At 35.7% G+C, this 15259-nt stretch overlaps 1 protein-coding gene across 1 annotated transcript; it reads left to right on the top strand.

Annotated features, from left to right (window-relative positions):
• The first annotated feature begins 10222 nt into the window (after positions 1 to 10222).
• On the top strand, positions 10223 to 10648 carry LOC141402765 (uncharacterized). The gene has a single exon (XM_073984686.1). It carries the CDS (start codon positions 10223 to 10225, stop codon positions 10646 to 10648), a length of 426 nt encoding a protein of 141 aa, XP_073840787.1.
• The last annotated feature ends 4611 nt before the right edge of the window (positions 10649 to 15259 follow it).

Genomic DNA, 15259 nt, shown 5'->3' with positions numbered 1-15259 from the left:
AACGATTATAGTGATGTTTACTGTTATCTATTGATTTAAATAAATTTAAAACTTTTGCTTGAACAAAAAAAAATTTTTTTTGAATTATTCAGAAGGTTATATTACTATTAAGGCAAGTATATATTTTACCGGTTTCGTGATTTCAGCTTTTAAGGTAATGAGGGTATACACACTTTGATACAAACAAAAATGTGCCTCATCGAAATAAAAATTTTAGACCCCAAGTATGTTTGAAGGAAATTAGTTTCAGACAATTCTAGCGTGACCGCTACTTTTTGGTTCTACCTAACATAACTACTACCCACCCACCATTACTGAAGAAGAGACAAAAGAGACAAAAACACTATACACATTAGACATATCACTTGTATAACATATTCCTGATTTGTACTAACTCATTAAAAGGAATGTTGATTCAGTGTATTTCCTGTGGACTCGCCTTACAAATAATTCTCATTCACTCCGTAAACACAGAGGGATAAGGTGTTGAGTTTCGTCGCTGAATTTGTCGAGTGGTGGCGGTAAATGAGGTACAAGGTAAGAAGCATGGCATTGACCGCAGCCACTTGAATCTAACAACAGCCGTCGGTCTTGCGTTTCGTTCGCTCCTTGCGATTTGTTCGCTCCTGACGATTCGTCCGGTCCTTGCGAATCGTTCGCTCCTGTCAATTCGTTTGCTCCTCGAGATTCGTTCGCTCCTTGCGATTTGTTTTCTCCTCGCGATTCGTACGATCTATGCGATTCGTTCCCTCCCTTACCTAATCATTGCCGATTCTTCTATTGACTGAGTAGCACAACCGATGGACACACGAGTATCACCGTTCATCCGAACGTCACCCATCCGAAAACCGATCGTTCTGCCGAGCCGAGTATTGCCAAGCGAAGTATCGTCAATCCGAATCCATGCGAGGACTACCGACGACTGCCAAGGAGACAACAGCATCCGATTACCACCGAGCCGAGCAACACACCCGACGTTTGCCAACGAGCCGACGGCATCCGATTACCTAGAGCCGAGCAACACACCCGACGACAGTCGAGCTGACAGCCACCTGAATAGCACTAATCCGAGCCCCACACCCGATTACCACCGAGCCGACATCAACAATACTATTGCTATCGAACCGTCTCATCAACCCGATCACCATCGATCCAACATACACTAGAACTCCACCTAATTAAAAACACATTTAATCCTACAATTAACCGTTTTTCTTACCAAAGGTTTGTGGGTCCTTAAGTTGCGCTAACCTCAGCCTTCGATAAAACCAATTGATTTAGCCATGTCCGTCCGTCTGTCGGGCTGGCTGGTGCACACAATAACACTCGAACGTATTAACTGATTCGTTCCAAAATTTGACATTTGGACAAAATATTAATCCAAACTTAGTTTAACTTCGATCATACCCCTTGGTGTATCTCCATAACAAAAATTCAAAATATTTCTGTAAAATGGTGTAAATGAAAACTCCCGAAGGAAGCAATCAATTAGGTCCAAACTTTTCACATCGTATGATTTTTCCCAGATATAGATTGTATTCGAATATGGACTACATCGGTCCACTTCTTCGGGCACCTTGCACGAAGAATTCGGATCGTTTTGAATTTTTGTCTTTGCCTTTACGACATTATGGTCTTTTAGCTCCAAAAAACTAGCTGCACCAACTTAAATTGCAAATCCACAAGATAACTCTCGCAAGGAGCTTGGTCCAAACTTTCCGCATCGTATTATTTCATCCAGTCATGTATTAGGTTGGAACATGGACTATATCGGTCCCATCTCTCGGGTACCTCCACACAAAATTTGGGAAACTGCGGTCTAACAGCTAATATCGGATCGTTTTTAAAATTTTTAGCTGGTTCATCATTATCATTCTTATGATATGGCCTAGCCAACGCAATCGCTGAATCTCGATACATTTAACAATATTGATGTCGTTGTATAGCAGATACAGCTCGTGGTTCATGCGACGTCGATATTCACCGTCAACGCAGATTGGTCCGTAGATCTTTCGAAGAATTTTTTTCTCAAACACACCAAGCACTTCCAAGTCTGCTTGCGCAAGTACCGATACATCAGCACGGGTAGTATCAGTGTTTTGTAGAGCATTATTTTTGTTTGACGAGATGTGGCTTTGTTTTTAATCTGCTTACTTAAACCAAAGTAGCATCTGTTGGCCAATACAATTCTTCTTTTTATTTCACAACTGATGTCGTTTGTTGCGTTTACGGAGGTGCCGAGGTAGACGAAGTCTTTTACTTAAGGTCGTGGGTTCGATTCCCCGGCCAGGCAATATCAAAACAATTTTCAACGGTGGCAAAATACCCCTCAGTAATGTTGGCGACATTTCCTGAGTTTTCCATCCTTGTAAAACTTCTCCACAAGTGGTGTCGTAGACAAGCCGTTCGGACTCGGCGATAAACAGTAGGTCCCATATCATTGAGATAATATGAATCGGGGTGCACTCATTGATATGAGAGAAGTCTCCCTTGTCCCTTCTGGGATGTTTGTGGAACAATTATATATTATAACTTCCACAGTCGGTCCGAGCTCAATGGACGCATTGCGCGTCGACACCGTTTACCGTCAGACCCACTTTAGCAGATTCTCCTTCGACCATCATAATGCTATCAGTTACTTCTTTTACTGATCGGCCCATGATGTCTACATCATCAGCATAAGCAAGTAACATGTGACTATTGTTGTAGATTGTGCCACTTCTTTTGACGTTTGCCTCTCGTATAACCTTTTCCAGCAGGATGTTGAAAGGATCACACGAAAGGCTGTCTCCTTGTCTGAAACCTCTTTTGGTACCAAACTCTTTGGAGAAGTTCTTTCCTATTTTAACTGAGGACCTCGTGTCAGTTAAAGTAATTTTACAAAGCCGGATGAGCTTTGCGGGGATACCAAATTCAGACATGGCTTGGAATACTTTGAACGCAGCGGGCTGTCGAAGGCTGCTTTATAATCGACAAAAAAGTGATAGGGGTTGATCTGCATCTCTTGGGTCTTCTCCAGGATTTGCCGCAGGGTAAATATCTAGTCAAAAGTGGACTTGCCAGGTCTAAAGCCGCATTGGTGTTGCCCAATTAACTTGTTGACCATAGGCTTTCTCCCTGACACGATCTTGTAGGCAATAGGGAGGTTTCAATCGTCGGGTACTCGTTCTTCCTGCCAGATGGTGCTAACTAGCTGATGAATACACCTTATCAGCGTCTCGCCTCCGGGTTTTGAACAGCTCGGCTGGCAAGCCATCGGCTCCTGCTGCCTTAGTATTCTTCAGCCGATTTATTGCTGCCTTTACCTCATCTTGGCTGGGCGGTATACATTCAATACCATCTTCTGGGATTGGGACTGTGGTATCTTCGTCGTCTTCGCTGCTATTGGATACTAACAGTTTTGAAAAATGTTATTTCCATATCCTGAGTACACTATCTGTATCAGTTAACAAATTACCTTGTTGGTTTCTACAGCAGACCATCAGTTTGATGCTTGACTCTTTGGTAAAATTTTCGGACTTCATTCTGGCTCCTGCACATCTCGATTTTTTCACGCCCACGCTTTTCCATCTCTCTCTTTTTCCTGCGGAAAAGACGTTTCTCCTCTCTCCTTTTCTCCCTGTATCTCTCTCGTACGCTACGCGTTGCTACGGTAAAGTTGTAAAGTAGCCCTAAATGCCGCATTTTTCTCTTCGGTAGCAGCTCTACACTCCTGATCATACCATGGATTCCTTTGGGGAAGTCTCTGGTATCCAAGTATGGATTTTGCGACTGTTTGCATGGAGTGGGCAATGCTTTGTCATTGCGTTGATATGTTATCGGGATGAGGAGTGCTTTGATTAAGCAATTGGGCTAGTTGAGTGGAATATGCTGTGGCTATCTGTTGTGATTGCAACTTACCGATGTCTACCTTTTGTGTTGTGTCTGTTCGTACTTTGTTTGCTACGTTTAAGCGGTACATTTGCTGCAACAAGGTAGTGGCCCGAATCAATGTTTGCGCCTCGGAACGATCGTACATCCAACACGCTCGATGAATGTCTTCTATCTATCACAACATGATCAATATGATTTCTTGTTTTCTGATCTGGAGATAGCCAGGTGCCCTTATGAATATCGAGATGATTAAATCTGGTACTGCTAACTACCATGTTTTTGCAGCTGCTTCACTGTTTCAGATGTTTCACTGTGGAGACTGAATTCCCCTACTTTTGGGCCAAAGATATTCTCCTTTCCAATTTTGGCATTAAAATCGCCTTGAATAATTTTAATGTCATGGACAGGGCAACGGGCACAAGATTCTTCTAAGCGCTCGTAAGATATATCTTTGGTCTGTTCGTCCTTTTTTTCAGTGGGAGCATGAGCGCAAATAAAGCTGATGTTGATGAATTTAGCTTTTATTCGGATTGCAGCAAGTCTTTCATTCACTGGGGCGAAGCTGGATACCAGATGTTTAGTCTCCGAATAACTACGAATCCGCAACCAAACTCATGCTTTACTTCATGACAGCTCACGGTGTGCCTTAACCAAATTTAAATGAAAGGTACTTACACCTGAGAAGTTTTTGCAGATTCTGAAACTACAATGCTCATAGATAAAAAATATCACGAAACTAAAAAATCGCCGGAGGGATTTTCAAATAAATCGCGATTTAAGTTCGCATTTTTAGGGGTTCTTTAGGTTTTCACAATTTTGCTTGGAAACCGCGAGTCCTATGTAAATTAGCCTTAAGAAAATGTTATAGCTGTAAAAATTCTCCACAAGATTGACCTTTATGATATTTTCGTAGGATTTACCGTTTTTGAGATATAGAAGTTCAAATTGAGACAATGCACTGACTGTATCGCCTCCTTATAAAACAATATCATGCTCAGTGCGCCTTAACTAACTTTTGATGAAAACCGCTTACACATGGGAAGATTTCGCGGATTCTGAAACAGAAATGTTCATAGATAAGGAAAATTAAAGAAACAGAAAAAATCGCCAGAGGGATTTTTAAAAAAATCGCGATCAAAATTCACAATTTTAGGGTTTTTTTAGGTTTTCACGATGCTTGAAAACCGCAAGTCGTATCGAAATGAGTCAAGAGAAAATGTTGTAGCTGTGAAAATTCCCTACAAGATCGACCTTTAGGTTTTTTCGTAGGTCTTACCGTTTTTGAGATATAGAGGCTCAGTTATATCAAATATATCAAAATGGGACTAACGAAAATGTTGAAGCTGTGAAAATTCTCTACAAGATTGGATGACTAGTTTTTTTCTAGGTTGTACCATTCTGAAGATATATAAGGTTATTTTGGGAAATTGCAATAATTACATTGTTTTATAAGGAGGCGATACATTCAGTGCATTGTCTTAATTTGAACTTCTATATGTCAAAAACAGTAAAACCTACGAAAATATCATTAAGGTCAATTTTGTGGAGAATTTTCACAGCTATAACATTTCCTTTAGGCCCATTTACATAGGCCTCGCCGTTTGCAAGCAAATGTGTGAAACCCTAAAGAACCCCTAAAAATGCGAACTTGAATCGCGATTTATTTGAAAATCCCTGCGGAATTTTTTGTTTCGTGATATTTTTTATCTATGAGCATTGTAGTATCAGAATCTGTAAAAACATCCCAGGTGTAAGCACCTTCCATTTAAAATTAGTTAAGGCGCACCGTGTATGTATATCAAGTCATATAGAACAGATTATTCTTATACATTAATAAACATTTATATGCAATATCATTGCAAATTGAGTCACCAGCAATAGAACCTGGGCCCTATTCCACGAAACAACTTATCGCTTTTCATTTTGCACTTATCAAAAAGTAGTTATTTTGAAAAGTGATAACCCTTTTTTGTTCCACAAAATTACTTTTCAATTTCCCTTGCACTTAGCAAATTTGTCTATCACTGTTCTTTTAGCACAATTGTTGTGCTCTCTTGCTCAATTTTTCCGCCATCTTGGTAAGTCTCTCAGTTCTCTTGCAAAGTGTGAATGATATTTGTTCCACAGAACGTTTTATCATCTTTGCATTATTTTTTACTTGGCAATAATAAATAAGACATGTAAAATTGAGACGAGCGAAAAAATGAAAAGAAACTGATAATATTAAAAGTAAATAAAATTAAATTAAATAAATTAAATTAAACTGAAATAAAATGAAACAAAATAAAATAAATAAAATAAAATAAAATAAAATAAAATAAAATAAAATAAAATAAAATAAAATAAAATAAAATAAAATAAAATAAAATAAAATAAAATAAAATAAAATTAAATTAAATAAAATTAAATAAATAAAATAAAATAAAACTAATAAATAAAATAAAATAAATTAATATGAAATAAAAATAAAATAAAATAATTTTAATAATGATTAAATAATAATTAACTGAAATAAATTAAAATAAGATCAAAATAAATCAAATGAAGTAAAATAAAATAAAAAATAAAATGAAATAAATTAAAAAATAAATAAAAATAAAACAATATAAAATGAAGTGAAATAAAATAAAATTAAGTGAAATAAAGTAAAGTAAATTGAAATAAAATAAAGTTAAAAAATAAATAAAATAAAGTAAAATAAAACAAAAAAAAATTAAGTGAAATAAAATAATCTAAAATAAAATGAAGGCAAATACAAATAAAATAAAATACAATAAAATTAAGCGACATAAAACAGGTATAAAGCGTTATGTTCGGCATAGAATAATTAGTTTTCTTTCTCCACAAAGTGGAGAAGATACTTGCCAAATTATAACTAATTCGTTCTAGAAATGTATCTAAAAACCTTAAAATAGCTGAAATTGGACGGCACTGCTATATGGGGGCTATAAAAAAGTAGACCTATATCCATAATTTTTTGTAGAGAGAGGCTATATGGGGGCAATAACAAAGCTCAACTTCCAACTTGATTTAAGACACGTGTGAACAGCATTTCATCCCCCTATCTCAACTCGTTCGGAAGATAGCGTGATAACAACTTAGAATTTTACGCTGATCAAAAATATATGTATATACCATATAGGGTCCCAAATGATTATTTCGATGAGTTACAAATGAAATGACAAACCTAATATACCCTCCATATTATGGTCAGGGCTGCCAGATTATTTTTATGGAAAATCGTCAAAATGACGATTTTTATTTTAGAAATCGTCAAATCTATTTTATAAAATCGTCAAAAAAATCGTCAAAAATTAAAATACGCACTTTTAGATATATTTTAATATATTTCTAATTAAAAGAAACATAAAATGGATATTCAAGTTATTAAACATGTTTTTACTTCAATCAGTAAAATGAAGCAATTTATTTTATAAATAAGAATGTGAATAAACATTTCGTCATTAAGTTATTTATTTTTTAAATAAATATGTGAGTCTATCATTTTTATTATGTTTTGTTAAGTTTTAAATCATCTTTGGTATAAAGTATACCCTCCATTAAATCTTTATGAAGAGAATTTTGATATTTTATTTTATTAAGATTTACTTGGCTGAGAACACATTCAACATTTGCTGACGTATGAGGTAATAACTATCATTACTTTCCAGCAAAAATAGCCCTTACCAACCCTTTATTTTAACAAGGGCATGTGGCGCCAAATAAGTATTTATTATTTGACCATTGAAATAAGCAGCTAAAAAGTAGTCGCTTAAAGTTTTGACTACTTATTTTAGTGGTCAAAAATAACAACTAATTTCGTGCGACATGCCCTTCTTAAAATAAGGGGTTAGTAAGTGGTTTTCTAAGGTGTATTTTTGGTGGCCTTCTTTACAAATTTTGTTCTTAAAGGTAATGCATATGAGACATCAGCACATTTCAAACCGAATATTGCATTCCAAAAGCCAAATAAATCCGTTTCATTATTTTCAAACATTTCCGTAATATCCAAACATTTTAGTTCACGAAATTTTGAATCCATTTTTTGTTTTTCCTCCATGTTTACGAATTGTGAAAATCCTTTAAAGATTTCGAAAAACTAATAAAATTGCTTCACAATCAAATTTATTTTAATTTTAAAACTTTCAGTTCTGTTCCAGAACTTGCAAGAGTCTACTATTATCGAAATTTTGATAAATTTTCCTTCATAAATTTTCCAACAAATTCAAAAATAATAGATTTTGCAGGCTCTGAATCCTAGCAATTGTATATTTTGCTTGTTTCACTTGAATCCTGTTTTATTGTTTGTTTACAATTCCTTTGTGTATACACATAAATAAATTTAAATATTTAAATAAATATTTGGCTTTCGAAAAATGGTTAGGTTATAGTGATTTAAGTGTGACAAAAACGTATTAAAAACAGGAAAATGCTTTTCCTGGTGCTCTAGGCTGCGTAGAAGTTACCAAACTGCGTAATTATTTACCATTGTCAAGGATAGTTAGCTTTACAAAATGGGAAAAACCAATGAAATCCGTTGAAAAATGCGTGAGTTATACCATCTTTAGTGTTTTAACTTTTTGGTTTTTCCTTTATAAAAGTTGGCACCTTTGGGCGTATGATTGTAATTTGAATTTGTCTACTTAATAACTACGCACAAGGTACCAACTTTCATAGAGGAGAACCCAAAAAGTTAAAACACAAGAAATGCCATAACTCACGCATTTTTCAACCTATTTTATTGGTTTTTCCCCATTTTGTAAAGCTAACTAAATTTCCTTCTTGATAAAAGTAAATTATTACGCAGTTTTTTAATGCGTTTTTGTCACACTTAAATCACTATAACTTTACCATTTGTTACCCGTTTTTTAGAAATTATGGATTGTTCGAAAGACATGATTCTAACGCCCCGTTTTTCACAACATTTTTCGTTATAAAATCAAAAAACGAAGTGACCCAAAGAAACCAAAGGCATTTTCGTCTTCCATGAACTCACACAATACCGAATTTATGCATCAGAACCACTGCAAAAAAATTGTGTCCACTTTTGTAGCTCAGTGTTATTGTCTACGAATTAATTATTAAAATCAACTAAGAATATTTGAGCAGTTTTTAGAAAATCGTGTTTAACAAAATTAATTATGTAATTAGCAATTAAGTAATTAGCAAAATAACAAAAAATCGTCATTTTTTGGGCAAAAATCGTCAAATCGCCATTTATCAATTTTTGATTAAAAAATCGTCAAAATGACGATAAATCGTCAAATCTGGCAGCCATGATTATGGTGGAGGGTATAGTAATAAATAAAAATAGTCTCTCAAATAGAGTTTAGTCTAAATGTAAAATCGAGAAACATCGATTTGTGAGTTGTTCGCAGGGTGGAAGTTCGGAATGGGGTTGTTCGTAGTGTGGAATTTCGGATAGTGAGAGTTCGAAGTAGGATGGTTGATTCAGAGGGTAGAAGTTCGGAAAAATCTTTACAATTTCTTGTCATAACCGTGTTTTCACTATTTCCGAACAAAATCTCGCTTTAACAATGTACAATGGCAAAGAGAACGTTTACCTCGCAAATTTAAGGCAAACTTATCAAAATTTGATCTGCAAAATCAAAATGCAGAGTTTTCTGTGGAACGAAAGAGCATTTTTTTTTTGCAAAATCTTAGCAAAATACGCTTTGCCGTTACAACTTTTCACTTAGCAGAAATAACGTTTGTGGAACAGAAATCAAAAAAAGAGCTACATTAGTTTGAAAAGTAAGCAAACTCACTTTATAATTAGCAACTTATCACTTATCAAAAAATAATGGTTCTGTGGAACACTTAACTTTGAGCATTGTCAAAAATATTGATAAGTGCAAAATGAAAAGTTGATAAGTTGTTTCGTGGAATAGGGCCCTGGTTTCTTCTACTTATATTATTAATTCTATGTTTGTTGGTTCGACAAAAGTTCCGGCAAAGTGCTTATTGATTTTGTGTTGATTTTATGATCTGTCAAAAATAACACAATAAATAATATTTCGGTATAATAGTTGTATTGCTTTTCACAACATAGGTCAGTAAACGCAAGAAGTCGTTTTTTTCTTGTGATTGTATGTATAATATTTTGTCCATATAGTTCAATGTAAGAACATCAAAGTACATGAGATTTGTGTACTTAAAAAAGAGTATGAAAACCGGTTAACTGCCCTTCAATTAACTCCAAAATAGCAGCAGTCATAATATGAGCACAACTCAATGTTTCAAACATAGCATTTTGCTATAAAATGAAAATATTTGCCATACCAAATCATCAGTTTTAATTTCATTCTCATTGTGAAATCAAGCAATTCTTCCCAAAACTCCATTCAAAATGTTCAAATTTGTTGCCTTCTTTGCTTTGTTGGCTGTTGCCGCTGCTGCTCCTGGTTTAGTGACCGAAACTCATCATGTTGTCCAACCTGTTGTTACCAAGACAGCCTATGTTGACCACAGTGCCTCCTCAGCTATTACTCATCAAAGTTTCACCAATTTGGAAAGAAAAGTACCTGTAGTCCACACCGTTGCTGCCGCCCCTGTTGTTAAGACTGTTGCCACCCCAGTTGTTCACACCTACGCTGCTGCTCCTGTTGTCAAAACTGTTGCCACTCCTGTGGTCCATACCTATGCTGCTGCTCCCGTAGTCAAGACTGTTTCTACCCCTGTTGTCCATACCTATGCTGCTGCTCCAGTTGTACACACCGCCCCCTTGGTTAAGACTGTTGTTTCCGCCCCTGTTGCCTACACCGCTTTCCATTAAAAGGATTATTGCGATCCGGAGGATTTTTATTGTTATCTAATGGTTTAAATAAATCGAAATTTGCAATTTCAGAAATTGTCTCATTTATTTAATATTTGAAGTGTATATGACCACATAAGAATACTGGGATAGTCGACTATTTGGAGCTTTGTATATACTTAGCCTTTAGATTTAGCCTTTAGACTAACTAGATTATATAAAATTTCATACGGGCAAAATGTGCCTCCTCGAAATTATGGTGTAAGACCCCAAGTACGTGTAGTCCGGTCAAAATAGACATGCGTATAAGGGGGAAATAGCAAAAATTCCCACAAAGCTGAATTTTGATGGAGAGCTAGGGTTGGCCATTAGAAGCAACGTTCTAAAAGTCCCCATCGATCCCATGTGTGCAAACCAAGTTATTCGGGGTCAAAGGTCATTTTTGGAGGCATTATTCAGTTTTTTTAATTTTTCTCAAAAACGGTAAGATATAGCAAAAGCCAGCTAAAGTAAAAGTTGTAGATTCAATAATTGTCTACAAGAGTAGTTTTTATGATTCTTAAAAAAGACTTACCATTTTCGAGATATCGCGATCTAAAGGTCAAATAAAAAATTAGCCGCGTAAGTACATTGTGAGGCGAACCGGTTAAAGTAACGACACTATGTGTTAGATACTTCCGTAAGCTTTCAAACGATATGCACTTTGCAGTAATCGGTTCAGTAGAACCGGGTCTAACCCGGTTTTTAAATTTGGCCTTTCTGGTTGAATAACCGGCGAACCGGATCCGCAACCGTTGAAAATTATACATTTCCGTAATCAGCGCAACAATCCCTACCTTCGGACAAAACTTGAAAAAAATCGGAAAGTTTTCGTTGGGGTCGTTCCCGTTGGGCTTTCGATTATACATGTGGGTTAAATGGGCTATTTTTGCATAAAATGACTCTAACATTGAATAACTCTAGTAAACACGCTCCGATTTTGTTGGAATTTTTTTTAGATGATAGCTATAATTTCGCTCTTCAAGAAAATTTATATTTATTGGGGGACAGACCGGATTACTTCCCTTATTTTAGTCTTTTCGTCTGAATATGTGCATATTTCCCTTATAAGTGCATAAAAATCATGTGTTTTTTAGAACAGCTATATCTCAAGAATGGCTCCTTATAGGAAAAAAATTATAAAGGTCAAACTTGTAGATAATTTTTCTGTCTACAATATTTACTTTAGTCACTTTTTGATTAGATCAACCGTTTTTAAAAAATAAATCCGAAAACCTAAAAACCCTTAAATTTTGACCTTTGACCCCGAATAATTTTTTTTGCACACATGGTATCGATGGGGACTTTTAGGACATTGCTTCTAATGGCAAACCCTAGCTCTCCACCAAAATTCAGCTCTGTGGGAATTTTTGCTATTTCAATGTCTATTTTGACCGGACTAGTGTGGACGAAATCGTGATATTTTGTCCAAACTTAGTTTAATTTCGAAGATGGATCATATCGGGCCACTCTCTCGGGTAGCTCAGCCACAAAAGTTAAAATTTTTTTGCAAAAATTATGCGCACGATAACTCTAGAATTGACTAACCATACTTTCCACATTGTAATATTTCTACCAACCATAGACCAAGTTCAAATAAGGACTATATCGGTTCACTTCTTCGGCTACCTCCCACACACATTTTCGGAAAAGTGCAGTTTAGGACCTCCTCTTGAATCCTTTTGATTTTTGTTGTAACAACATGTCCTTACGGCCTGAGAAAATGGCCCCAAATCTCCAAAAACCCACTATGGCACCATATGTAGTGGATGGCGCGCAGAAAATTTGGCAATCGTAATATTTTACCCACATCAGTCCACTTCTTTGGGTACCTCCCCCCAAAACTTGTCGCTAAAATAGTATGCACGATAAGTCTCGAAGGCAGTAACAGATTTGGTCCATACTTTAGAATATTGACTGCATACAGTTGCGTTCAAAATAATAGGACCGCCCATACAAACAAAGAAAATTGTCAAAAAATATGATTAAACTTACCCATTTTGGTTTATTTGGAATTTGTTTAACATTGTTGACATCCCAACAGTAAATTCATCAGCAGAAATGCGGCAATCTGCTTTCAATTATTTACTGTTTACACCAACATTATAAATCGTGCTTAAAGTTTTTGTTCAAAAAAATAGGACTGTGGTAGAAAAAGGACGCTAAAAATTGTTTTAGTTGAGTTTAGGATCAAAATTGTCAATATTTTAGTTAACAGTAGTAAATCTAATAGATTTTATGAGATTTGATTGCTGTTTGAAAACAAAAGTCCTTTGGAGGTAGCCAAAAAACAGGCGATGGTCCTTGCAGAAATTTTTTCCATAAATTGATCACTTATTGGGCAACCCAATGGATTTTGTAGACTAAAGCTTTAACGATTAGATTTGTTTGATGATATGGATGTTATCTCTAACAATATATAATGATTGGTATCCCATAAATTTGTTTATTTTGACCCTTGAGCCAAGTTTAAGACAGTTTACATTAGCCCTTAAGGTAAGGATCGGCCAAATGAGCGTATCTATAAGGAATTTGTTCCCCAAACAAATAATATTTGGAAGTCCTTAGGATGCTAACCTTGTGTATGCAATCAATTTCGCTTCTATTCAAAAAATGTTTAAAACGTGAACGGTTGAAATGTACTTTGAACCATTTAGTGATAGCCGGGCAGGGATTGCACTATGTTTGGTATACGCCGTAATATATAAACTTACGTTTTTCACTCAAAAATACTTCATTTAGGTTAATTTCGTTAGAAAACTGTTCATTATACGATGCAAAACCTAATAAAAATAATCTTAGACCAACTTCAAAAGTTTGTCTTTAAAGTTTCCTTCTCAACAAAGCGTTTTGAAAAATGTCTCATATGTGCCAATCACCCAATTATTGAACAATGAACCAAATAATGAATTCTGCTTGCAGTTAAGAAGCTAAGGACCTCAAAACATTACTTGATCGAGAAATTGATGCCTTATAGATACGCCTTTTTTAACCGATCCTTACGTAAAGAGTTAATGGAAACCGGCTTTAACTTGGCTCAAGGATCAAAATACATGAATTTCCGGCATACTGATCATTATATATTGTTCGAGATAACAGCCAGAGCATCAAAAAACTCTAATCACTAAAGTTCTGTCTACAAAATCCATTGAGTTACCCAATACGTGCTCAATTTATGGGAAAAATCGCTGCAAGGACTGCAAGGTTTTAGGCTACCCTCCAAAGGACTTTTGTTTTCAAACTGCCATCAAATCTTATAAAACCTATTGAATTCACTACTGTCAACTAAAATATAGACAATTTTGATCTTAAACTCAACAAAAAATATTTTTATTGTCCTTTTTCTTCCGCACTCCTATTTTTTTGAACAACAAATTTGAAGGCGATTTAAATTGTTGGTGTAAACAGTAAATAATTTAAAACAGATTGCCACATTTCTGCTGATCATTTAACTGTTGGGATGTCAACAATGTTATACAAATTCAAAATAAACCAAAATGGGTCAGTTTTACCATGTTTATTCGACCATTCCCTTGGTGTGAATGAGCACTCCTATTATTTTGAACACAGCTGTATGTCAACTCATTCGGATACCTCCCACACCAAATTTTGAAAAATGATGGTTATGACCTCCTCACGAATCGTGTTGATATTTATTACGACAGGTTGCACTCAAGGCCTCAATTACGATGGTACAAGTTTTTTCAGTGGGAAGTCCATACTTCTTGAGAAAATGAGCACAAAAACCCTAAAAAAATCCCTACGGCCAGCATGTGTGCGCACGACAACTCCCGAACCGAAAAATGTGTTGGTCCAAGCTTTGCATACCGTAATATTTCTTCGAATATCAGATGAAATTCGAAGATTTTGCTCATAGCTTCACTTCTTTCCTTCCGAACCTTCGCCACAAATGTTCGAAAATATTCGCTAAAGGGGAAAGCGCAATATCACATAAACGGAGCAACCGATTTGGTCCATACTTTGGATCTCCAAATATTTTGTCCACAATTAGTTTATGTTCAAAAGTGGGCCCTATCGGTCAATTTCTTAGGGTATCACCTACACAAATGATCAACAATTTGTTTATGTGCGGTTAAGGGTCTGTGCGAAAAACCCTATTTACAGCGATGTGTTTTTTTTTGTGGGTCTATGTCGGTCCATTCCTTTAGGTACATCCCCCGCAAAACTTTTGAGATTTTATCCCAATTCATATATTTGTCAGCAAGTTGATAAGACCAAAATTCTGAAGATCCCCGAAATACATACGTTTTTTTGGGAAAATGTGTTTCAATTCACACAGGCGGAGGGTATACCTCTGTCAGCAAAGCCGACTGATACATTTTTACTTGTTATACCCTCAGCCTTCAGGCTAAAGAGGGTATTTACACTTTGATACGACCAAAAATGTGCCTCATCGAATTAATGGTTTTAGACGATATCCGTTTGTACGATATCCGTTTCAGAACATTTTGAGTAGATCTAGCAATGTCCGTCCGTCTGTCTGTCTGGCTGGTGCGCACGATAACTCTCGAACTGATCAATGCATTCGGCTCAAATTTTGAGTATCGAAATATTTTGTCCAGATCTGATTTA

The sequence above is a fragment of the Musca autumnalis genome, unplaced genomic scaffold (assembly GCF_047663935.1).
Source record: "Musca autumnalis isolate F117 unplaced genomic scaffold, ASM4766393v1 scaffold_4, whole genome shotgun sequence".
Lineage (NCBI taxonomy): Eukaryota > Metazoa > Arthropoda > Insecta > Diptera > Muscidae > Musca > Musca autumnalis.
Note: the sequence above shows the minus strand (reverse complement) of the source record. Positions and strands in the feature narration are given on the sequence as shown.

Coding starts and splice junctions, on each gene's coding strand:
- LOC141402765 (XM_073984686.1), top strand. CDS start 10,223: ATGTTCAAATTTGTTGCCTTCTTTGCTTTGTTGGCTGTTGCCGCTGCT.